We start from the raw sequence: 27190 nt of genomic DNA on the forward strand, positions 1-27190 counted from the left end.
CATTAGCAGTGCACATACATTAACAGCAAGGTCATTGTTGAAGACGTCTTTAATGCAACAATGAAGACTGACCCAATTAAGTGGCAGGAAAAGACAATCACAACCGTAGTAGTGGTACTACTGATGAGCCTGTGTTTGTGTGCTGAAGCGGGGAGTGAGTAGGGAGGACGCCAGGGAGGGAGTGGGAAGTCCGGTTCCTTCTTCTTCTTTTTTTTTTTTTTTGACGGCGGGTGGAGTGGTGGAGCTGAGCGGCGGTTCACCCCAGAGACCTCCCTCCCTCCCCGTGCTGGGAAACAAAAGGGGCTTTTTCTCTGAGGAGCACAGTGACGTGGGAGGCGGCTGTGAATGTGGGCCATGTGTCAGGGCTGCTGCTGCTGCTGCTGCTGCTCGGTTTGTCTGTTTCCCCTCCCCAACTCTGGTGCCTGAGCAAACCACCAGAATTATACTGTCAACTTTTTGATTCACTGCTCCAGCGCAACTGCATACCACTTCTGCATGTTTGTGACAATGCTTGGCATTCTTTGAAAGCGTAAGGTGTCACTGAGGGAAGAAAGTCACCTCATTAAAGACTGACCAAGTAATTTGAAGAGTGCTTGACATGCTATACTCCAAGCTCAAATACCACACAAAGCATAACTGTGGGAATAAACTCGCCTACAAGGCTAATGCATTTTCTTGTAATGGATTGGATTATTATGCTGCTGCATGGGAATCTGTATGCTTGCACAGTGAGGTCATATTTACACTGTCACAAAGCTGCCTGTGGTACAGGCAGGCCACTTCTTTTCACCGATAAAGCCCTTTTCGGGTAATGAGTCGAGAAGGAAATGGGTAAACAGAACCCTTGTAAACGTGCTGTGCGGCAGACTGAGACACAGAGGGCCCCCAGCCTTTAATCAGTGAGTGACAGAAGTGAAAGGAGGCTGTGTTCTGGGAGAAGATAGGAGCACAACAGGAGGGGCGTGCCGTGCCAATGTTCTGCAGTGTGTTGGTCTACAACCCCCACCAACAGGGTGGTGGTCACTCTTGAACTGTCTTTGGGGGTTATGCAGGGTCTTATCTACTCTAATCATAGTTCACATCGCACTTCATTCAGTTTCTAGGTAACAGATGTCCCACAGTACTCATGGGAGTTTTGTGAGAGGTGTTTCAGGTATATTCTTGGTGTCTGAAACATTTATTTGCTTTTCCTGTCATGACAAGGTTACTTTAGTAGTTTTCCCCCACATGACAACAGTTAAAAAGTTACATACAATATTCAAATATCACATGTAGTTCATGGAATTTACTGTAACATCAACACTTAATTCCACATTTTATAAAATTGCCTCTTATCCTCTACAAATTACCATAATTTTCTTTGCAATTTTCCTTTTCTCTACAAAACAAAACAAAACAAAACAAAAACTCCCTAAAACAGAGCAAACAAAAAATTGAATTTCTGTTTTTTTTTAAGTAGTGGAACATTTCAAATACAAAAACAGTACAGGACATGAAACTGAATGTTGACGCTAGTTCTTGGGTTTGGTGCCTACACCCGCTTGGCACCTCTTATGTGGTCGGGTTGAAAGACAACTTAGCAGTACCACCCGGCCACAAAACATTTCCAGTTGAGCAAGTGTTGTGTGAAGCTTTGCTAATAAAACCTCAGGAGCTGAATACTGAAAACACACTTTTTTACCTTGTGCTCCAAATGGAATCAAAACCAAAAATCATCCATATGCATTGAATCACCACACCGTATTGTATTTTCAGGTACTTGCTGTGTTGAATCTCACCCACATGCTTTGGATTCAAGCAAGACCAAACCACAATCTGTGTGTGAGGTACAACTGACTTTTTAAAGTGCAATCAGTGTTATGACTGAGCAGCAACAGCCTGCACCCACAAGGAAGAGATGCATCAATGCTGTACAAGACTGCTCACATTAAATAGTTGTCAACATTTGTTTGAGTTCAGTCCAGGAGGTGTCCCTTCAAGACGAGGAATTGTGGGATCTGTGGTGTGAGCGCTCAAACTGAATAGTTTGGCTTTTTACAAAAGGCAGCTGGACACCTTCACAGGAAAGAGCCCCAACAGAGACAGGCAGCTTTAAAATTGAGGTCAGCTGTAAGCCTTCAGACTTTTTGTGGACTGGGACAGTTGGTTTACACTGCGTCGTGACATACGACCACCCTTTCGCTGGGATTATACATACGCACACGCTTGAGTATGACATCACAAGGTCATGCTTTGTGTCTGGGGAGCCAGGCCTCTGAGGCTTTTGTGGGCAGTGGAGCAGGGGTCGTGTCCCTGGAGGGGCCTGTGACGACTGTGACCATGTTAGCGGAGTACAGACTGCTCTGTGTAGTAACTGAGACACATCTCAGATTGCTTGTAAAGACTGAGGGAGGAATGGGGTGGGGTTGGGGGCAAGAGAGGGAGGAAATTCAGGCCTCGGCTCTAAACCCGGCAAGTTCTGAAGTTTCAGACCCCTCCCACGCCACAGAGTGCTGTTGGCACTGCTGCCCACAAGGGAAGGAGAGTGATGAAATGTGGGGAAACCATGTGGCTTGGCGAGTAAGAGAAAGCAGCCTCCACATGGACCAGTGCTCCACACACAGAAGGGCGGGGGACAAATAACTGGCTGCTGTCAAAACAAGCGCATGTTTCCATGGATAGCAGTGCATTTAGAGCTGCAGGTGTGCGTTGTCTGGTCAGCTGACACGCTGTTTCCTGTCAAACAGGAAGAGCCAAATGAGCAGAGATGAAAGTTCAAGGTAACACACAGCTGGCAGTTGTTAAGGTGGGTAAATGCAGGTGCGATACAAGAGAAGCAGTGTGTTTGCCGTGTATGAGGAGCCTAACCCAAATAGATGACATAAAAAGGTATATGAATGTCTGCACAGAGACTCACCGCGGCAGCGTGTGTGTACTCAGCAAAGATGTAGAACGATCTCAAGGGGCCTCATTTCTAAAAATGTCTGTCTATGTTAGATTTCACTTCATTTCAGCATATAGGATGAAAAAAATGAATGAGACTCTAAATTGTAGTTTTTCGTATATCTCAAAACAGATGCAACTCATTGACACATTTCAAATTGTCTTGGATTTGGTTACAAACTTTGTACAAATCAGGCCCCCAGGAGGGTGTTGGCGCTGGATGCTGGAGATTAGGCGGGCCACATTTGACACAGCCACATTCTCCTCTTCTCCCTGACAGACATATGCTACAGAGCTCTGGGTCCCTGAGGTGTCAATCAACATAAGATGAAAATGAGATCATCAGCTTAATGACCTGAGGTTGCAGAGGGAAAGGAGGAAGGCATGGGTGGGGATACAGTCGCAGACAGTCATAATCGTGTTCTGGTATGACTGCAGAGGAAGATACTTAAAGATAAATGTGCAGCTAAAGCGTGCCACAAATCATGTCCACTTATTGAGAATGATGTTCACAAGTCTCTCATTTTCATTTGGAAAATGAGAGACTTGTGAACGAGTTCACAGCTTTTGTGGATTGGTTGTAATTACTTGTTTAGTCTGCAAAATGTCAGAAAAATAAGGGCAAATGCCAATTGCAAGTTCCCAGAGCCCATGGTTATGTAATCCAATTGCTTATTTTGTCTGAACAAACAGTGAAACACCCAAAGGGATTCAGTTTTTAATGATTTGAAAAAGAGAAAAGCTGAAAATAAAGATTTCAGTCCATTTTCTGTTGATTGACTGATCGATTGAGTGCCTAATCATGTTTACTTATACACCTAATAAATTTCTAAAATGAGGTTAACTGCCGTCATGAAATGCTTTATGACAAACACAGTTCAGATGCAAAGAAGTACAAAGGTGACAAACTGATGTGCCAATCACCTCCAACTGGAAAATCACCACAACAACAGCTTCAGTTAGTCAGGGATTTGACAGAGTTTTAGGTGTGTCCATACTGTCCTATAACAGTGAGGTCATACATGCCTGGACATGTCTGTTCTGCTGAAATGAGGTCATCTCTATTATTTGAAAGATAATCTTGCTTTGCAGTCTAAAGAATCAATATACTTCACTCCAGGAGGAATATATCACTGTTTACTTATCATGGCAGTCTGCTGAGGTAAACTGCTGCTAATTTGTAACTTGGGTGAAATGGGTGGGTGACTGCGGGGCAGCCTGAGAGGCGTGGTTGTCAACCAGCTAACTCTGGGGCATGTTTGCGTTTAAAACTGAGTGATGATGAACATGCCATGGGGAGGTGGTGAAAACTATGGCCTATATCCCTCAGAATTTCTGCAATTCTATGAACTGGGGTGAAAAAAAACACGACTAGTTAAAGCCAAGTGAATTCATTCGAGAGTAGTCAAATACAGGTTTAATGGCTCCATTCAAGGCCAACAGGCAGTCACATAATGGACAAAACACTGAGTCAAACAATGTGTATGCTGTTAGAAAACTGGGTACCAGCTGCTAGTACTTTGCTGTGTGCATTAATATTTATTTCCCAATCAGAAGAAGGAGTGGTACTCCCAGCTCAGACAGTTTCATAATACTTCGTAGCATTTCATTACCTTTAATTGCCCAATAACATTCAAGCTTGTGTCAGCTAATGGTGAAGTGAACCAGAAAGACCTCGATGAATCACTTGGCAATGGGCTTTTGTTCTTGCTGAATCTATTTGGTACATTGAAACCTTGGGGGCAGCGATGGAGAATCATTTGTTTTACGCCCCACTTCCAGAGGCCTTAATGATCCAGCTGGCACACTGAAGCCCAATATCCAATCCCCCCCAACCCCCCAATCATTTTATTTTAAATCACTGTAGATACTGCAGTGATTGTTAATGAGTAGCAGTTAATGATGTAACACTGACAGGACAGTCGCCAGCAGGAGCTTACTGTGACACAAATAAAGATAAGCAGCTGCAGATTTGCGATGCTTCACTCCGATGATGGAGAGCTCATTTCATTTTTGTTTACAGAGGGGGAAATGTGAGCTTGAGCACCAGCGTAATTCATCACACTCGGCTGGGTTCTGCATTTATCATCTCTCAGACCAGCTCACTTCCCATTTCCAACGATTTTGTTTTTGTAAAACAAAAGCTGCTCCGATATGAATTCCAGTTTCAACCAGAGCCAAGGCTATATTTTCCCCAGAGTTTAGAGACCTTGAGCCCTTGTTAAACTAAAAAAGTTCACAGACAATTGCTCAGATTTGCAAAACAAATCAACAAATTCAAGGAGACAAATGCTTTCAACAGATCAAACACAACTAAAATAGCTTTATTCAGAATAATCAAAGTCAAATGCTTGACTTCTGTCTACATTAATAAGGCTTTGTGTAAAGGGATTATATTACCCACATATGAGAGTTTACTTACATCCATTAATATATGTTAAAATACTCTACAGCTACGTTTCAATTGTGCATTTCCAGTTGGACCGTCTTCATGCACAGTAGCTCCTAAAATTATCTGACTGTGTAACATTAGCAGGGAGTCTGAACACAGCGTTACTTATCCCCTCTAACTGTCAGTCAGCAGCTGGTTACAGACACATTCATGTTAGCTTGAGGTATCTTATCTATGCCAATCATGTACTGGCAAATCCACAGTACAGCTCTACAGTGTTCAAGTCTCTCTTGCAGACCTTGGTAGCAGTTCTGCAATTTTCATTTTAGTTTGTTTTACACTACAATATGTGGAACAGCAGATGGCTGGGTGTTTCCCATATTTGGCACTACAATGAGTTGTGACAGTTACAGGATATACAGTATTTGGACACTATTTCAGTATACAGTATATTTGTACTGTTTTGACATGTTACTTGAATTACCTCAATGTGGTACACCCTTCCCACTGGAAACAACTAAATGGAAATACTACTGGGCACCAGCCTGTATCACCTAGGGTGACAGTAAATGTGTCAGAGGTTCCACTGTCTGCTGCCTTGTTCTCAGTGCTTCCTCTGATTGAGGATCATGTCCGCAGCCTGGGCCAGGTTGTCTACAGTGCCGTCAGCTGTCACCGTTGGGTGCCTCTCATCACTGGGCCTGAGGGAGGAGAAGCAAAAATCACACGCTTTAGGACAAGTAGCACAGGTACAAACGGGAACAAAACACCAGCCACACAAGGGTCGGTAAACGAGAAAGACCAGCAGCTTGATGCTGTCAGAACAGAGCAGAACATGATGGTCTAAGAGGATTCAGTGTGAAGAGAACTGAGCAGAATTACTTTACAGGCTTGTCTTGTTTAGCTTAAGGGCAAAGCTTTGATAATAAATAGGCTCTATGTCTTCTCAGAATGATCATAAGAGCTCACTTATGATCAACAGAGTATGCATCATACTAGAAAAAAAAGAAGAGGTTTTCCACTGAATATTTGCTGTGTTGCTATCTCCTCACTTAAAAGGTGTCTGTGCTGCTGCTTGCCAAAAGCCCCTGCGGGGTAGTGCATGGTTTTTGTCTCTATCACCAGCTGTCACACAGTGTTCCAGACTTTTCTAATATATCTGTAGGCAACTAAAACAGACCAAAGGGGGCCTTTAATGAGAACTTCTAATGCCAAAAATACCCCTTTCTAAAAATAAAAGCGAAAGAATAATTTGAGTGACTTAGGCCAGTGGTGTACAAGCTGGGCGTTGGGACTCAGAAAGGACCCAACTGCAAGATACTATGGGTCTAATAGGTTTTACAATATATCTGCTACTCAAAATTAAGTCTATTTTTACTAATATTTCGCTGGTCTGCTGGTCCAGCACTTTGGTCCAGACTGACTGGACCTACGACTATTGGATGGATTGGTGTGAAATTTGGTACACATATTCATGTGCCCTCAGGATGAATTACACTCCCTTTGGGTTTTCCCCTGACTATTCATGTCGTGCCAACATCACATCAAAATTTTAGTTTGTCCAATACATTTGGTTCGGTTTACGACCAAATACGGGCAAAACTACTTACATTTAATGCTAATTAGCAAATGTTAGCATGCTTATATGCTAAACTAAGATGATGTACATGGCAGATATCTGTCATTGTGAGCATTTTAGCATGCTGATGTTAGCATTTAGCTCAAAGTACCACTGTGCCTGTGTACAGCCTCACAGAGCTGCTAGCATGGCTGAAGACTCCTAGCCTTGTTCTTTGTTGAATATTAGGACATTTTACCTCTTCAGGCATCAGAAAATTATTCAAATGATCTGAGAAGGGAAAAAGTTGTTCTCTGCTTTAATTGCTCATGGCTAAAAGACATAAATATGACGAGGGGTTGCCAGTAGACATTTTTTCTTGTTAAAGGGTCACAGGCCATTATGTGTATTATAATTAGTGCTGGGTATAGGTTATGAGATATACAGTTTCAAGTATAAATTATCAAGCAGACTGTTGTGTTTCTACACAAGAAAGAAATAATCACAACAAAAACATAGGACACAAGCCAAAAACATCAGGGTCCACTGACCAAGCCTTCCTAGTGGAAAATCTTTAGGAGGCATTAGGCAGCCTTGCCTATGTGCCCTTCTTTGGCTCAGGGCCCAGTGATGGATGCAGATATGGCTGTTTAATCAGCTGGTAGGGAAATGTGATCCATTTGGCGTGGCACCAGGCCCAGGCCGGCATGCAGGACCCTTTTCCTCCCCATTACATCAAAAGACGGAGACGCCCCCTTCATTCATCTGCAGGTCTGCCCAGGACTCCTGCTCATTTATGAAGTGGTGCCTATAGATCCCCCCCCCTCCCTGGCTGTCTTGACCAGCCTCTGTGTGCTGCCTCTGTTCCCCAGTCACGGGTTGGAGCGCCAGATGGGGAGGCTTTGTCTGGTCCGGGGTGTGCGGCACACACCACCATTAATCCTGCTCTCTCAGAGCTTGCAGAGGACCATGGCAAATATTTGTGAGCCGCCCAAGTGTAGCGACAGAAAGAAGAGGCCAGTGGGGGGGGTGAAGAGGTGTTGAATACTGAAGCCGCGGTGAATACGGGGAAGCGGTGCCATGTGTTTACGCATGTCTGTCAGCCGCCAGCTCTTGGGTTATGTGAGCTGGTCCGCTAATGGTCGGGGTGTTATGTCTCCTGTGCTGGATTGCTCCTGCACTCTTTTCTGACCGAGGACTGATTGGGTTCACATAAGCACGCACAGGCACAAGTACACAAGCAAGTAACCGCATGGTTCTTATGTTTCAAGCACTGAGTCCAACGGCGTCGACCACAGTGTCCCTCCAACCTGATGCTCCTTTAAATCTCCTGTGGCCTCTACCTTTTAGATATGCACGCATACATGCATGTGTGTATTCATTTTACTGCTTTCCTCCCATTGCCATGAATAATGGAGGAGTAACCAGGTCAATGTGACCATGCAAAATTCAGCACAATGCAGCTAGTGTTACCGATGAGGTAATGTACGGCTTGCTGCGTGTCCTTCAGGTCAATGCAATATCAATACACGTGAAGAGATAGGTTTGGTCCCCGAGTCTGATTGACACTGCACAGCCTTCACGTGGTAATGAGGTCAGCTATGAGGTAGGAGGTGGGAAGCAGCCAAGAAATTAGTTCAACACAGCTGCCACCACGGTGAAAGACCTAACAACTTCACTGGAAAGTTGGTAAATGATCACAAGTATGTAAGCAGAAGGGAAATGTAGATGGATTTTGGGCAGAAGTAAAACAATAAGTTGAGTCCTGGATTCACCATTTGACAGAAATAAATCAACATCAGTTTTTGGTGTGGTTTCATGTGAAGCAATCTCAAACATTATTCCATATACTTTAAAAACAGGTACATAGACCTCTAATCCCCTATAAAAGCTATGACATGACGGTGGATTAAACAGTTGTGCAAGCTGGACACGAGGACATGGGTATTATGTTTATACTGCTCAAGCAATATAAGATTATTGTGGCTTAAGGAGTGTCATATGGACAGATATATAACATGATACTTAGCACTATAAAACATGGAGATACATTTTTATAAGGACACACTGTGCCACCATGAAACGAAAGTGGATACGAATGACTCATACAGAAAGTGTGCTTGTGTGAAAGTCAGCTGTGCATCAAAGATAAGAGCGCAATGAGGTATGATACAGAAATAGAGTGGTTCAGCATCAGCATTTGAGAGTTTTTACTCCTTTGTTTTGTTCAGGTAAATCCGGTTCATTGTCAAGGTAGCTGACCGTGGGGTGAAAGGCACAACAACCTTCCCATCAGTTAATACTTAACACACTGGCACATACACAAAGACACACACGTGCACACAAAAGGAAGCAAAAGTGTCACATATGCCCAATTTAGATTTACACTTCTCCCTTAACCTCTTCACCCTTGCTGAGTAGGCATTTTGCTTGAAACTGTGCAGATAAAGCAGATAAGGCATACATGAGAACAGAGAAGCCAACAGTACGTGACACTCAGTGTTTTGGTCTAAAATCTGTGACATGCAGAACAGCTTTTGGGAAACCGGGCATCAGTCTGCTTCCCAGCAGCTGGATTTCAACACAGATAAATATTTTGTTTTCAGGAAACCTTGAAGCTTTGAAATGATTTGAATGCCTTTGACAGTGTGGATCATCAACTGGGTGTAGACAACATATTGTAAACTCCTCATGGAAAATGATTTACATCACAAACACTACTACAAAGATGGATCCTATAAGACTGAAACTAGCATTTATGAGCAATGAAAGAGTTATAGCAATAAATTCTGTGAGGTTTAAAAGTAATGAACAAGTAACCAAAGAGCTCTTAAAAAGACAGATCACCCTGAACTGCAAATTGGCTAAAACGAAAGCAAAAGTTTTTAATATGTGAAAAGAAACAGTTTGAAAGTCACGACTACTTATGCAAAACACAGATCAACCGCATAAAAAAAGAGGAACACTGATAACAAGTGTGAGATAACCAACATGGACACTGATAAATTCAAGTGGGCGTGCAACTAAGTAGGTTTACTTTAAAGCTTAAATCTTATTGTTTTTCAGGTTTTTAATGTTCTTCGTGTTATTTCTTCTGTCCAAAATCCTCTTCCTCAAATAAATCAAAACTTTGACAGCCTAAGTTTTTTGTAAATATGTGCTGTCACCTGGGTTTGCAGTGGGGAATCATATTTATTAGAGCTACGACAACACTGAAAAGAAAAGAGTCAGCCTGCCAGTGAGGGACGGAAAAAACACTCAAACCAGTTCATTGTGTAGAAGTGCGTTTTTCATACCAGACGAGTGAAGGCACCATCAGGCAAAACACTGCCTCTTCTCACACACAAGAATACGATATAACCATAACCTGAAGCAGAACACATTCTGACGATGACTATAGCCTTTATGTTCAGTCAAGCCTTGTGGGCGACATAAGATACTAACACAAGACAAAAGGTTTCTCCCTTTGCCCTGGGGGAAAAGGGAAGGTAAGGCAACGTTATGCACAAGGAAGGTGTGTAACCATTTGTGTTTTCTGGTCCTCTGTGACATTGCAAGAATCTTAGCCTTAGGGGTGTAATCACAGTTTGACTGGCTCTGTTAATAAAAGGTCATGGGAGAGATTGATGGTGCATCAGGATCCTCAGAGAGAGAGAAAGAGAAGAGCCAGTTGAGATGTTCCAGCCTGGTTTTATCATCACCATCATCTTCAGCTTCACTTTTCCTCTCTTTTCTCTTCTACCTGATATTTACAGAACCCAACAAGACACAGATAACACCCTTGAAATTATACAGCTGCAGCCTCTTATGAAAAACAGCCCAACTGAACTGTGGAAACCACCATGTTACGTGCATGTTATGGCAACAGAAATGACAGATGCTACGCTGGAGCCTTCACATCCTTTACTGAGTTTGTCGACATGCAGCAGCCGTTATCACTTTACTGTACAAAGGCTGTATAATGTAGAGTCATGATCTGCAAACAGCTGCGGTATGGTTTTCGCACTTTACACAGATCAACGGTTCTTTCCAATCGAGAAAGACTCAAAGGGGATTCCCTTGTTGCAGCACCAAGAGCCACTTGATTTTTTCCATCCTGTAGCACTCTGAAAACCTCCAGTGAGAAACAAAGAGAGTATCCTGAACTGTCAAAACCACCCACTGGAAACTTTCTACTCTTCTCAACCACAAATACATCCGAAGCTAAACAAACAGGACATAAACCATAAACCTTCACTTTCTGTCTCTCAGAGACATTCAAAAAAGGACCATAGCAGTGTTTTTGCAGGTTCAACTAGAATACAATTAGAAGTAGCCGTTGCTTTCCATTCATACATGTGTAACTTAGCACAGAGAACATCAAGTCTGTATTCATTTTTGTCAGAGTTCTGTTATTGTTGCGGTAATGCAGTGCAGAGAAGACTGATTTGAAAAGTCTGTATTGCATTACTTTGCGACCATAATGTCACTTTGAGGGAAATAAACGCAGATTTAATAATCACTGAGATGGATTGCATAACTCAAGCAAGTTTTAAGAGTGAACTGATAGATTTTCAAGCATAAAAAAAGTGGGAAAAATCTATTAAAGGGGACCCATTATGCTCATTTCCAAGTCTACATTTTTATTCTGGGACTCCATTACAGTAGTTTTGCATGACTCACAGTTTGAAAAACTCCTTTTTTACCCTATACTGACCCTTTATGCAGCCCCTCAGTTCAGCCTCTGTCTCTAACAGGCAGTCCTGTGTCTTTAAGGCCCCCATCCCGATGAGCTCACTCTGTTCTGATTGGCCATCTTTCCGGAGGCCTGCTGATGGGGCAGCTGTAACAGAGTTGTGTTAAGTTACCGCCGATTTTCCTGCCAACATTTCCTGCTTTACTGCTTAAAATTGAAAGCTTTTAAATGACTAAATACGGGAGAGAAAATTATTGTGAAGAATTTACAGGAAATTGTGTGGAAATTGAGTTTCATAAGCTGCGCTAAAACCGGTCAAAACAACAACATGTGGAGATATTTGGAGCTCTTTGTTCAGCGGATCAATTAGAAATAATGCAGGGAGTAATAGTACAAACAGAAACAGCCCCAGTGATGATGTTTTTTGATGAAGAGCTGCAGATGATCAGCACAACTTTTTTTTACTTTGCTGTGCTGTGTGATGGCACTCACAGCGTGCCAGCTCGAGTCGAGTCATGGCTCAGTGTAACTACCCCCAAAACAACGGAAAAATGCCATAAGGTTAGCAGAGTGGAGCAGTGAACCGGCCATATAGAGAAATACAACGTTGGCTCGGGCTGAAAGTAGAGAAAACTGGTGGAAACCGAGCATTCAGAGCAGTCTGAAGCCGGTGCTTTTTGCTCACAGGGATTACGTCTACATACATTACCTCATTATTTGACACTTTGGCCATGTTTAATATGAACGTCTGACATTGTAACACTATATATATATAATGAAAATAAGGAAAAGCATGTTAGATCTCCTTTAAACAATCTGGATCACAGCACAATGATTTGCAAAAAGACAGTTTGTAGCAAACATGCCAAAATGTGCAAAACCACTTATGTGGTCCAAAAGAGTGACTTCACACTCATACACTTTTATGGAGGAAAAGTATTGCTGCATTGACAGGTATAAATTTGACCAAAGCTACTGCAGGTGTGGTCAGCGGCGGTCTGTTCTGAAAAACATAACTGCATTGGCTTCTATGGGTTAAGACTTATAAGTGAACCTTCATGTAGAACGGTTAGGGAGGTGTCTGTGTGCTGATTGGTAATCAAGGGTCTAAAGATAGGTAGGTGTGGTACGCTCTACAGATTGTAAAGCCAGATTGTAAAGCAAATTAATGATTTGTGATGTTGATCTATATAAATAAAACTGACTGGACTTATGGAAAAAGCATGGTGTCGCAACTAGTTGGCATTGAAAGCAAGTTTATTAGAGTGGGTGCAGTTACTCTTTAATGCTCACTGTGATAGATTGCAATGATTTTCATGCTGTATAAAAAGGAACGAGAACCAATGGCTGCCTGGAAAAATACATTGAAAATATCTCAAATACAGCAACAAGATTTGTAAAACCAGTTAGCTGTAAAATTGTAAAATTGCTGGTGCGCCTTTAAAGCTCTATATGATTAATGAACTTGGCTCAAAAGCGGGGCACTAGATGATGGTGAGGAGTCACAACTGTAATTGATGACACTGCATAATAAATGTATGCTGCAGATTACAATGGATCAAGAAATGTGGATTAGTAAGAACACGAAATTCATATATATATATATACAATATTAGTGTGCTAGCCGCAGATAACAATAGTTCAACAATATGTTTAGCTAAATGCATTGTCACATTCTGTTGAAGTCGACTACATAACAGGTAAAAATTTAATAAAGTTGATAGTTCACTATTAAAAAGTCATCACAGAAGTTCAAACAATTTCACCTGATGAGAATAATCCCTGTTTATTTGACAAAATTCACAGAATAGTAAACTCTCACTATCACTTCAAAGCTGTCCTGTCAGTGTTGTGCTCAATAAGCAGAGATCCATGTGACCCAGATCTAACCACACTCTTTTCATCAGCATGTTATTATTAGCAGTGCTGCTGATGACTTGCTGAGCCTTCGTTTGTGTGTGGGTATGTGTGTGTCTATATCTCACTGTGTATGAGTGTTTTGTTCGCACTAAGGGACTGCTGAGTCACCTGCTTCTGGTACAGAAGATGCAAACGCACATTTGCACCCACACACAAACACACGCACAAACCATTAGGAGAAAAAAACTGTTCTAGCAGAAACCAGGCAAGGGCCCAATTCCCCCCCAGCAAAGAAGCCTGTCTATTGGTAATTGCAAGAGGGATTGGATCCCCATTGAAACGGCTAAGGGCCTGTGTTCATGTATTTAAGAGGCAGTGCTATGTTTCAGCCTGCCATCTGTGGGCTTTAGCTCTCCGATTCTCTTCTACTCTCACTCCTTTTTCTTTCTCTTTCGCTCTCTCTCATGGGTGGAAAAGTACTGTCGAAAGGCTCGGTGGCCAAGACCCGGCCAGCTCCTTTTGTCTCGCCGTGGGAGTCTAGTCTCACTGTGAAAAAAGCTCTGGTTAATTATTAATATCTCATTGACTTATAACGCACGGCAGGCTTTAGAGGAGCCTGCAGGCAGGGGAAGCTGTCACCCCGGGGTGGTGACGGATGGTAGGCCAAGCTCGGGCACCCAGCAGAGTTTCGCCGGGCTCTTTAACCTCTTTGTGCAGCTACTGACACATTCATCTTGGATCTGGACTCCATTACGATCTGATTTCTCTTCTTTTATAAACAGAATGTTAAAAAAATAGCTTGAGGAAAGACAGCAAGATACTCCAGATACAGATGGAAACAACTCCCACTTTACCCTTTTTACTCTCCCAAATTCTAGCTTTGTTGTCCCTCGCACAGATTCATTACTAGGTAGCCTGGGAAGACACACGTTTAAGGATTACTCCACTGAAAACCTATGTTTTTATTATTAAATACTAACCTCTGGTTGGCTTGAAAGGTGTTGTACCTTGCCCCATTGCAAAAAGTAGCAGTTATTGTCAGCTTGGATTAACAGTAGTTACAATGGAGAACCATTTTTCTCAACTTTTCAAACTACTGCTGCAGCACAGTCCACTTTTCCACTGTACATTTGTATGCTCAGTTTGTTCTAAATACATTTTTGCCAACAGATGGCAAAATACTGAGCTTCTGTTTGTCACTAGTGCAATTAGATGTTTATCTTTGTTGAACACAACTGCATTTACTAGCGTTTGTCACAAATGATAAATGTTAAAAAGGCTAAATATGGATGTGTACTGTATGTAGCAGTATTTTGGTAAAAATTTGTGTTGGCAATGGAGAGGCATATTATGCTGCAAGAGTGGATACAGAAGTTTCTATGATTTTTTTTTTTTTGCCATGAGTATGGGTCACCACTGGAATCAATTGCAACTGTTTTGAATCCGAGCTGCCATCCTCTGTGAAAGCGCAATCAAACAAGCCTACAGGCAGTGAGGCCTGGATAATCCAAACTCACGTTTTCACTAATATTCTATTAAACGCATTGAAATACAAATGTAAATGTTAGGAGCAGAGAGATGGAGGGAAAGAATGACAAAGCAGTGTTGGGTCTGTAGCCAACAACAGAGTGCTTCACTGGATGAGGAAATCATTCCCAGAATTGATTGTGTTTACATTCTCATCAAAGCTGCCGATTTCAATCCATGGGAATGGGATGAAAGATAGATTAATCTCTAAGTTAATTAGTGTGACCGCATGGAGTTGTGGTAAATGCTTCTCTTGACCACAACTCTTATGTAATCAAAGATATATGTTTACAGTGTAGAGAACTATAAAACATTGTTTTGTTTCTAAATTCATATGCATTTTAAACTCTACAAATATGATTAAAAAAATGCTGCAGGCACTCTAAAAAGTGTTGAAACAAAGCTGAACAACTCAACAACCTCTGGATACAAAAGGATAATGTGTGAACATTTAGCCAGGAAAGACATCTCCAACCAACAAAACAACAGCTTTCATGTGTTATCTGTTAAAAAGAAGGGAAATCCAGTAATGGAAATAGAAACCTTATGCAACATGTACTTTTATGCAATGCATTCATGCAAATATCCTGCCAAGGCTCTCATGCTGACTGACAAAGGAGATGCAGAGAACTGTGAGAGGCTGGTCAGAAATTATTGGACAAGACTAAAATGAGTGATTAAACCAATGGAAAGATGAGTACACTTTAGCCTGCAAGATGTTATGCTACTATGACAATATGAGCAACACATCTCTAGAATATGTTATTCATTTCCTTCTTTTATTGAGCACTTTTTATCCATACACTAGATTTTTGTTTTGGACTTTTGATTCTGAAATCTGCTTCTGCTCTTTTGTATTTTCATTATATACTTATGTGCTAATTTATTATAATGTAAAATGTTATCAGCACTCTGGTATTTCTTGCCAGTATATCCTGTTTTGACATTGTATGCGCACTTAGAGTGTATTGTTTTGTGAGACACAATGAGCACATGGATTTATATGTATTGATGATCATGTGCGTACAGTATGTATATTGTGGCATCTCTATATTGCTCTGGGCCTTAAGTATTTCATTTTGGGGAACAGCAACACACCACACACTGTTTATTGAACCTTGCTGTTTGCCACAAAACAAACAAAATGCAACAGGTCACAACGCTCTTGATTTCAGTTCCTCTGATGATCTGGGGGGGACCTGAGCACAAAAGAGGATCCCTGTGGATTCTGCTTCAGTTCAAAGGCCATGTTGTGCACGTAGTGTGATTCCCTGGTTAAGGGTTTTTGTGGCGGCACAGAGGCAAACAGACCTCAGTGACACAATCAGAAAAAAAAACTGTTGCTGTAGGGTTTACAAGCTGTTAAGCTCACAGCCTCAGTGGAGAACGGTGAAATGAAATAACTTCACTTCCTTCCCCCCCACAATGACAAAACTAATGTCCTAACAGTGGTTAACAGGACAGGGTGTGGGTGTGCTGTTGTGCTCGACACTATAAAATGACTGCACACTTGCCCATAGTGAAAAACAGCTCATAAAGGTCAAGGCAGAGCAAAAGCACAGGGAAACTGCAACTTAAGTATAACCTGCTCAGGCACGATCACACATTGAAACTAGGTCTACAAAAGCGTGCTCCAAAAAGAGAATGAAAGGCATTATCATGTGTGACATCCTCTGGGCGATACATGCAAACAAGGCCTTAAAATATAGTAAGACATATACGTTCCAGACTATCACTCCCTGGCTGATGGGCACACACCTGAAACCATGCACATTATCACAGCCATTGAGGCTATAGGACACTAGTCGAGGACTGAAAGATAAGCTAGGGCTGAAATACAGTATGTACTTGAGAGGCAACCCAGGGACAGCGCTCAGTTTATAAAGGAGATTAAGCTGCAACCACAGCCATGCACTGAATACACAGTCGCCCTGTCAAGGTTCAATGTCACAGACCTGAAGAGGACAAAGCCCGTGCATACACCTAACACTGCTGTGCTGTGTTCAGTCTAACGTCTGTTTGCTTCATGAGAATGGAGATCTGATAGGTTGTTTATGTCAGAGGGGAAGAGCATCACCTTTCTGTAGACTCACATAATGCAGAGAAATGTTCACACTTTCCTATGAAGCGTTCCGTTCAACTATTTATTCAGGGTGGAAAGTTGTGAACTCTGAAATAACTCTCCACAACAAGCTAATTTTGAAATGTTACGTAGCAGTATGATTTCCTGTAGAAGTGTAGAAACAATGTATGGTGCATTCAAGATGTATGTGCAGTTTTCAGAAGCAGAAGAGACTGTAGAAACTGAAGTACTGGGAAAACAAATATGAAAATATCATATTTTGACACAACATATTACACAAATTATTACACAAACCTGACAACTATATTACATTAAGCTGAAGATCTTCCCATTGTGGGAGCTGCCTCTCACTCTTAAAATCTGTTTGCTCAGGCTGATGGGCCGTTTGCTTTCCTAATGAGCAGTCCTTCCTTCTATTCGTTGTACTGATAATGGCTGCATTTGCATGACTTCATTATGGGAACCAGTGGAAATCTCTTCTGGATATCCCTACTAATCACAAGTTATGTCCGTCACCCAATCATCTCAGTCTAGCCCATGCTAAGCTGTGGATACTGGCAACTGATTCCTCTGGACCTGACCCGAACTTGACTAACAAGGACAATATTATACTTCCTTAGTACCAGGAGATATTAAAAAGGATCTATCTCTCTCCGTCTTGCTGTCAACATAGTACTCTTAGCATTTGTGAGAAACGCACTGTACCATGCAATACCATGTCTGTAAAAAGAATTAATAGGTCACATTAATGGCTTTTAATATAGCATCAAGCCACATCCTTTTCACTCTCATTTCATATCTGTCTCAGGCCTGCTGGTTCTGATGACTCTGATTGCAAGAGTAGCAGTTACAGTGATAGCTATGAGCATTTGCATACCAACCATCTGGTGAGAACTGTGTGTTCTAACTGCTGCACACAACTGTGCACTGTTATTCAGTGCACAATGCTGTATGTGTGCATATGTGCATGTGTTTTTGCATGCATATAACAGCTTCTTTGATAAGGTGTGTTAACCACCGTACTTGATACTACATGTTGCACAGTTCACAGCAGTCATGAGATGAAAAAAATATGACTATGCACCAGAAAATGAAAGTGTTGGATTGATAAAAAAAAATGGAGACAAGATTTATTCTAGTTCTTCTTAGATTCTTACTATGAGTGGGGCAAAAAAAGTAATGTTTATAATGTGTGAAGTTTGGCTTAAGGATGGCGCCAGAGGAATCTCTCCTCTTGTCCTCTGTACTGTGGCCATTTTAAGACATTTTTGGATGTTTCAGGCTACACCATCAGGCTTCACTCAGCATTGAGCTCAAACCTGAGACTAATGAAAGCTATCTGTCACATGCCAACATTAGCATGCTAAAGCCACATTCATGTCACACTGTTGAGACCACAATTATGAGCACCAGAGTGGGAAAAACTGTTCATGTCAGCCTGCTAGTTGTAAGGTGTAGTCAAAGCCAAAGATTTCTGACAGCTACGATATCTCCCAGTTAGCAAAATGAACAACAGAAAAGTCTACAAATCAGAGACAAAATGGCTGCAAATACTCCACTGCTAGTAGTTACATCAAAAGAAAAAAAACAATATTAACACATATACAATCAATTTAGCTAAAAAGAAGCTACTGTTTGTTTATCTCTTCTCTGACTTAATGAACTTCCACAAATGTGTAACATGATATGAAACAGCTAATTTAGGCTTAGCTTACATTATCTGGTGTGCCTACAAAGCTAAGAATGGAGGCATTTTGAAATAATGTGTGAAAGCTACCAAGGTGAGGTTTTCATGTTCTTTCCATTCTGGCGACATGGCATGAATGCAGCATTACACTAACCCTTGCATGTTCTCTCACATGTTTCTAAATGGTGTGAGCTTGGAGCAGCAAGTGCAAATGCATCCCACTCAGCACAGTAAAAATACTTAAGGAAAACTAATCTGCATGGTAATCACATGGCTACTGACCCCCTCTCCCCCCCCCTACAATGCTCACTTCCCGTCGAGTCCCTCAGTGACAGCCACAGACAGAAAGGGCATGAACCAGGGTGCGGTTTCGGCAAACTAGTTCATAGTTTGTACCATCAGGGAGTAGTTTTCTCTGGAGAGGTATAATCTGGCTCAGCCTGCTTGGAAAACAGTTTCCTCAACACTCACATTAGCAGTCAAGCGTTGGCCACAGGGAGAGGTTTACAATGTAAACCATTTTGAAGATGGTTGCTGCTGTGTGAAAATGTTTGCTGTGTGCTCTCTGCCAGATTCCAACGGGAATCCAGAAGGGCTTCCTCTAACTCTCTGGCCCTCATTCAAAATACCAATCAATACAGCGTTGCAATCTGACACATCATTACACTATTTTCTCTTCACTAGAAATACAAATGTCAATACAGAGGGTGTGTATGTTTAAATCAAACGCCTGAAATCCAACTTCAATGATTAGGTTCAGAAAGTAATTCTGTCAGCTACCTAGCAGTAGCAATTAAACCGGTTTACACGTAGTGCATGAAGGAACAGCACGATGTTAACCTGCACATCTGAAGCTTCAAAGCTGCTCGGTTGTGTGTTGATGTAGTTCCTTTATGATAAGAGAACAGAAACAAGAACAGAGAACCAGTCAGTTCTAAGGCCACAGACCGCAGGAGATTACTATTTAAAAAGACAACATACAAGTGTGAGCCGCAGGACAAAATAGAAGCATCCTTGTAATATGACTGCTCAGTATCATACACTGCTAACATTTTAAACATTAAGGTGAAATAACGCAGTGCTGTAGGGCTTAGTATCATTGCATCTGATACCGCTGCCAAAGTTGATACCATTTCTATACCCCGTCCAAAAAACACAATATTAAGCTGCACTAATCATTAGTTTTATATTAACAATGGATCAACTGACTATGTGAAAGGGGCTGCTCATAGTGACAAACTGAAGGAGAATTACCTCGTTTTTCTTTCCATAGTTTTTGGGCATTTTATGTCTTTATTATAGCGACAGTAGAGAAATGACAGGAAAGGAAGGGAGAAAGAGATGTAGGGGTGACATGCCACAAAGGTCTGCTGCCAGATTCGAAGCACGGATGTTGTGGTTGTGTGGCGTGTGTCTTAGCCAGTAGGCTACCGTGGCACATTAGAAATAGAGTTATCAACATATTCTGCAGTTCCGCTCAGCGTTACAGAGTATTTTTGGCAACTTTGAGCATATTATTTTGGTTTTACAACCCACAGTGTTCACCACTGTCATCAACCTCATTACCACTTGCAACAGGCAGCTATTTTCAGCAAAAAAGCCCTGATAAACCCACTGTTGTTACACTACCTGCACAGCACCAAACAGCTGACAAGTTAGCAACCAGTTGGTGAACATACTATAGTGCTGTAGTACTGTACTGTACTGTGAGAGGTCCTGGGTTCATTCTCCGGCATCTCCACTCTTTATTTTTGTGATGTGCTATTGTGTGTAGCTTAACAATTTTGTATTATGTGTCCTGTGTGGTTTTTTTTTATTTGTACTGTTTGTTACTGTGCTGTTATATGTTTTAATTGTGACTTGCCTAAGGGACTGCAGATGAAGCTACTGTATGTACTGGTACAGTACATCAAATGGTAACATTTATGTTTAACACTGTACATGGTCCCAATAAACACATATGTAAATAAATAAATATTGTACTGTACTGCAGTATTTAGTGGCTAAAAAGCTGGACTTCCCTCCGGAGTTTAGACCAAAACAGAACTAAGAAGGAGAGTGAATACTGGATTTACATTTGTCAGGTGGCCAGAGACTTCATTCCAAATGTCCAAATGGATGCTAATGTTGCTCCTCGTCTGCTAGATGTGTAAATAAGCAACTGTTTGCTAACAAGTTTGCCATATCACAAGGATATAATATGTTAATGTTGTGCATACAGCTTGTTCCACTGCCTGAAGTGGCCAAAATGTATTAATAAAGCTTTGATACAAAATTTTGGTTACTATAAACACGTTTCTACAGAAACCTTCCATTTTTGTTTCAGGAATTTCTGTTTTTCTGTTTAATTCAATCTTAAAACTAACATCTGTCCAAGAGCAATATAAATGAAGAAATATCTGATCAAAGATTAAGCAAAGACCACAATCTGACCAAGCATTTGGTACTAATTGTTGGTACACAACAGCTTTCAATACTATGGTATTTACGTACTGAGATTTTTATATGCAGCTCTACTGCTATGACTACCATTCAACACATAACTACAGAGCTGAAAGTGTGAGCAGGGTTTGGACCAGAGCTCAGCGTCGGCAGATTGTTCCTATGCAGCTGATCAACATCTGCAGTCAGAACTCCATACTGCCAGTCTAATTTCCAACCACTTCTTGGTGCAGGCCCCTCTTTGGAAACCTGTTCTACATTAAAGAGCAATGGGATCTCCGGCTCCCCTGAGGAAACAGTGCTAACTTTCGCTCATTATTCTGAACAAGGGAAGGCTGACTGCTAGCAGAACACTCCCCTATTACAGTTACCCCTATATAATGCCTATACTGTATTCTCAATAGCCATAATTGGTATTCACTGTAATATCACTTTGCTTGGTCCACACTTTTGAATTTAAACTGTGGGAGCTATCAAAGTATAATAACAAGCACATTCGTACAGTGCGAAAAAGTAGTGTGAGCATATACATGTGAAACCCTCCTACATGATTAGGACAATAGGTATCCATTTACCCATTTATCCTAACACATAGTATTTTTTTTTACCTTTCTTTTTGGAGAAACAAAGGTGAGAAAACTAACAGTAGAAACACACACGACAAAACCCCAACTTTAAAGGACTTAAATCAAGCTTAAAGATTTTAAGCTCTAATGGGACACTAAGTAACAGTATGTCAAGTCAAAATCCTTTAAATACAGGTTGATATGATTAGATTTGTCTGTGATTTGTATCTTTTTCCTTTCCTGTCTTGTCACCGGACCTGGGGTATTTGAAGCAGTCTTTTCTCCGAGCCTGATGGGAACTGGAGGCCTGCGCAGCATCTGGTTGACTTGGAAACAGCTGTGTTTTCACAGATCTGACTGAGGGTTTATAGCTGCTCCCAGCAAGCTTGGGTTCACGGGGCCTGTTTGGCTAAACAATGTTAAATCTCACGTCTCCCCCTCACTCACAGTCCCACAGAAACGTTACGGTTACTGTCACTGCTTCTCTTCTTGTTCTTTGGGAACGTATATAGTCTAATAAATCGGGAGAGGGATCTAGAATATTATGGAGGTGTCTAATGAGTGAATGACAGTTCATTTTAGAAACATAAATTCTAATTTGATGCACAACTTTTATTACTTGTTATTGGCAGTCATTCAGAGGCAAAGTTTCTTCTGTTACTACTCCTAAACAAACGTGAACCACCAGTTATTCAAAGCAGGTATTGCAGCAATAAATTCAAAAACACGACAGCTTCTTCAGCATCATCATAATATCAAAAGGTTCTTTGTTTTTGGTACAAACTGGTAATCTTGTGCTACCCTTAAAAAAAAAAATCATACAGTGTGACTAAAAGTATGAAACTAAAAAACTGACAAAAACTGACAATGAATGATGTAACTTCAATGCTTTGAGTCCTCAAAATACTACTTTAGGCTTGATACAGGGTCTACAGGGTCATTTTACTGTATTGCTCTGAAAAAAAAGGACCTTGTTATGTAATATCTCTTAATACTATGCTGTAGTATGTCTGTATATGCATGTGTTTCACTATATAAACTCCATTCAGCAATCAGTCCATAAATCTAGACCCCCACAGCTGAAACACAACACGTCATGTAACACAATACTGATTCCACATATGTGCCTCTAGTCTAACCAGTTGCTCTCTCCTCTGGGATGAGCAGTGATATCATTCAATCAGCTTTATCCTGTGTTTAGTTGACTATCTCAGACACTGTTCATAGTGTCAGCACGCTGGAGCCGAACTGAGCTGCTGGGAAAAGATTGTGAAGTCACATAAACAAGATGGATTCTGTTCAGTCTACTGAGAATCTGCATTAGATGAAGTTCAGTCTCCTATATTTGTGCTGACTGAAACACTGCATGCTGTTGGCTTCAGAACACAAACCAGCACATACACAGTATGTACAGGCTACACATACATGCACATATATGCCAGCAACATGCAAATAAGCACACATGAGTGCACACACACACATACTGTATCTCTGTCACACACGGGGGAATAATTCCACACAGACAGAGAAGAGGTTTTACAGTGGGTGACTGTGCTCTTAACGACAGGATTAGAGCTGACTGATGCTCAAGAAGATTACTCAGCGTTCTCTGGTCACATGAACACGACCTCCATGCCAGTCCACAGCAGTGGAGCAGGTCATCATGTGTGGTACAGACTAATCGCTGATTCATAGCCAAACCAAATGGTAGCGATATTAGCAAAGAGAGGTTTCATGTCCTACACAGCAGAGGCGGAAAATAATAGTTTGTTCTGTTCCGTGAAGTACTATTTTTAAATACTCTACTAAATTCTGAGGAGAAATATTGCACCTTTTACTCCACTACATGTATAGAAGAAGTTAGTAGTTATTGAGTTTTTGCATGCTACACATATCAAAACTCAGATAATACAACGCAATGCATTACATTAATGTACAAAGCAGTACAGAGCAGCAGTTTGTAGATGAAGACGAGTTTAATGGAACACCACCACGACCAGCTATAACATTCAAATGCCCCTTATGAAGTATGAATAATTTATGATACAATTGTAAATGAGCAGATTTTGCTGATAATACTTTGGACTTTTATTTAAATATGTATGTGAATGCAGGACTGGTGGTAGTGCTACTTTTAAATATTTAAATAAAGAATTTGAATACTTCTCTTCACCACTACTTCATAGTAATTGGTGCTGTGCTTGAGATGAGAAAAATTGAAAAGTGGTTGTCTAGACCATCAGGATTCCCCTTTCATTTCTAAAAGGATTTACATACACATATAAGACTTAAGGCAAAGTAGTATTACATATAGAAACACCATTTAAAACATCAGTTACCATGTGACTATGAACATACATTATCATGAATAGTATATACTGTATATGATATATCGTGTAGTTCCATAAAAGCTTCCCCTCCTACTCCCAGTCACTCTTCTCTCTTCTTCTAGCCATAAGCACCACATATTTCTTCTAAAATAATCAACCATATGTTTCTGTAATTACACCATAAGAAAAGGCGCCCCAGCAATCTCCAGATACAAGATCGTAAATCCTTCGGTGACTACGACCTTGTGGGCGACTAGCATTCAACATGTGGAGAGAATAAAGCTATTTTCAGCAGATTCTCAATCAAATAAACAAATCTGGAGAGCTGAAAAATGAGGCGGTAGGCTCACAGGAAGCCTGTGCATTATGGTGGAAACTTTGAATCACAATCCTGGTGTAAGGGCGCCCTCTCCTGACAAGAAGTTGAATAGATTTTCCTGATTTCACTATAAACTATAAATGTATATAAAATGTGGGAATTTCTTTGGTAACAAATATGTAACATGGATTTTTTTCTTCGAAAGAGCTAAACCTTAAGTAAAAAAAATAATTAAATAATGATATACAGTATGATTTATGTGCTACTTCATGTTATCCTCTAAGGAGGCTGTCTTCACATGTTTAAAATTCCAGGTCTAAAAGAAGAGATTAGCTAGAGAACAACCCAGTAGGGAGTTGGTATCACTGCAGATGGGCAGATACTGACATGGTTAACCTCTTCCACTCTCCCCCTCCAATCATAGACCCATTTTTGTCTTTTTTTAGGGGGGCGGGGATATTTAGAGGGAGATAGCAGGTCAACAGTACATGCCACATAGAAGTGGTACACATCATCTGAAAGCTGGGAACTTGAAGATTAATTTGAGACGCAGCTCGGCACTGTGTGTCAAGTTTGGCTACTATGGGGACTAACATCATCACACATGAACACAATTGGGCTCTTTGAATGCACAAGATTCTCAGCTTTCCAGTTATACCCAATTTATGCAATACCAAGACTGTTTAGGGACTGTTTATGCAGAAATACTCAAATACACCTCTTTTAAAATAGGCGAAAATAACACATTTATACTGCATGCAAAAAACTGCATGGGAATTTGAATAAAGTGGGCATGTCTATAAAGGGGAGACTCATGAGTACCCATAGAACACATTTTCATTCAGATATCTTGAGGTGAGAGGTCAAGGTACCCCTTTGAAAATGGCCATAACATTTTTGCCCTCGCCGAAATTTAGCCTAACTTGACAAGCTATCATGACATGGTACCAATGGATGCCTTAGGTCTTCTAGTTTCATATGATACCAGAATCATCACTCTAGCTTTAAAACTTTAAAACTTAGTGGCTACAGCGTCTCAAAGACAGCAATGTTGGCTGGCGTCCTTGTGGGAGTTGGGAGTAAGAGGTTAAAGGATACTTTACTAACAACCTGTTGCCCAGTGGCAGCCAATAAGAAGTCATGTTCAGGTTTGAGTAGATAGACACAAGGAGGCCATAGTTCACTCAGAGTACTTGTGGATTCAGGATGTCACTGACCTGTATTTGCCAGTTCTGACTTGTACGCCTTTCATTCCACAATGTTGGGCCCCACCTACATCATTCACCAAATCGTCCCCAATCATCACTACCTGCAAATGAGGAGAGAGGAAAAAAAAGAAAGACAGAACATTATAATTTAGTTGAGGATTTTTTTTTAGATAATCTTGTGCAGGTGGAGTTACAAAAATGCTTCAGAACTGAAAGAACTGAATTATCTTCCTTCATCACTTGTAAATGTGTTCGCATTGGTTATATATATACTGGGGATGCATACTGTGGGACATGAACCTTTGTTTGCTAAAGGGGTTGTGATTGGGGTTGCCATAAAATATACTTGTGGTTTGTGTAAAGGGTCAAAATTGGCATGGGATGTTAAGTTGTGGTACCTGGTGGAAGAAGACTTCGCCACTGGTGACAGTCTACCAACTTTATCAGTCGGTGACACCAGTATATTATGTGGTTGCATAATTTTTTAAAAATATGACATACATCTTTACTGAGTATAGTGGCTATCTTCCCGCTTCTTTCCTCAACATCATTAGCACTTGGCAGATCCATTTCAGCCTGCTCTCCTTTCTCCTCATGTTTCTTTTTAAATCTGCTCAGCTGTCCTCTCCACTGACCTGGAGCTTGTTGTTACACAACCATGAGTTCGCACCATTGCCTGTTAGAATGAACTTCTTTTTTTTTTCAAAGAAATTGTAAAAATGTAAACAAGTGGCAGACAGGACAAAGACATGACCCATAATAAGATATTTCATGCATGACTATACAGTGAAGAACAAAGCGTTATCAGAGAGTTATAGGAAACTGGGATGATTAAAAATGAACTCAATAGGCTGCATTATTCATGGTAAGCTGCAAGACTGAATGCAAGGAGGATAGTGATATGATAAGAAGACAGGATAGTGCTCCTAGCATACCACAGAATTAACAGGAAGCATTCACCAATTTTTTATACACTTGTTAGCATTATGAGATTATAAGAAAGCACAAATTAGTTTTAAGCACAACTAGAGAGCAAACAGGATTGTGTTTTCTCTCAGTGTGATTGTGTCAAGTGTGCATGGTTAGGTAGTAAGAGACCATGGGAGGTTGATTTTATTAATGCAACAGGCACATAAGCAGGAAGAGGATCATAGTCAGAGAGACAGCGACAGAGTGCAGTATGAATTGAGTGTGCCAGACTGAATCCTCTGACTCGGGTCCAGCCAGTTGTTGTGATAGAACTCAGACCTCTGATTAGAGAAGATATTCTCAAGTATTTGGTAGATGAATGAAAGGAATGACATTGGTCTGCAGAAAGGGAGCAGACTCATTTTGATTATAATCAGATGACTCAATGAACAAGAAATTTCTACTTTGAGAAAAAAAATCTCATCCCTGCATGAAAGCCCGGGTGAGTAACTGAAGGCTTTGGAAAGGGCAGCAGTTATAGCTCAGGATACATCCATGTCAGTGAAAGGAAGGAAATCCAGAGAATGGAGAGAGGCTTAAACTGAGATGAACCTGTCGTTCTTGGAGTGACAACTGCCTGGTTCAAAAATAGATAAGCTTAGCGAGACTGTGGTGATGGAGTGGATTCCTTGGTCTTGGGATACACGAGATG

General features: G+C 41.1%; 1 protein-coding gene across 1 annotated transcript; it reads right to left on the reverse strand.

Annotated features, from left to right (window-relative positions):
* Window positions 1-5225: 5225 nt before the first annotated feature.
* On the reverse strand, window positions 5226-26179 carry LOC121886691 (phospholysine phosphohistidine inorganic pyrophosphate phosphatase-like). The gene is made up of 3 exons (XM_042396901.1): window positions 26071-26179; window positions 25579-25670; window positions 5226-6015 (listed from the first exon to the last, which is right to left on the reverse strand). The coding sequence occupies exons 1-3, from the start codon at window positions 26137-26139 to the stop codon at window positions 5919-5921; spliced, it is 258 nt and encodes an 85-aa protein (XP_042252835.1). The 5' UTR covers window positions 26140-26179; the 3' UTR covers window positions 5226-5918.
* Window positions 26180-27190: the final 1011 nt, after the last annotated feature.

Source organism: Thunnus maccoyii, chromosome 20 (genome assembly GCF_910596095.1).
Source record: "Thunnus maccoyii chromosome 20, fThuMac1.1, whole genome shotgun sequence".
Taxonomy (NCBI): Eukaryota; Metazoa; Chordata; class Actinopteri; order Scombriformes; family Scombridae; genus Thunnus; species Thunnus maccoyii.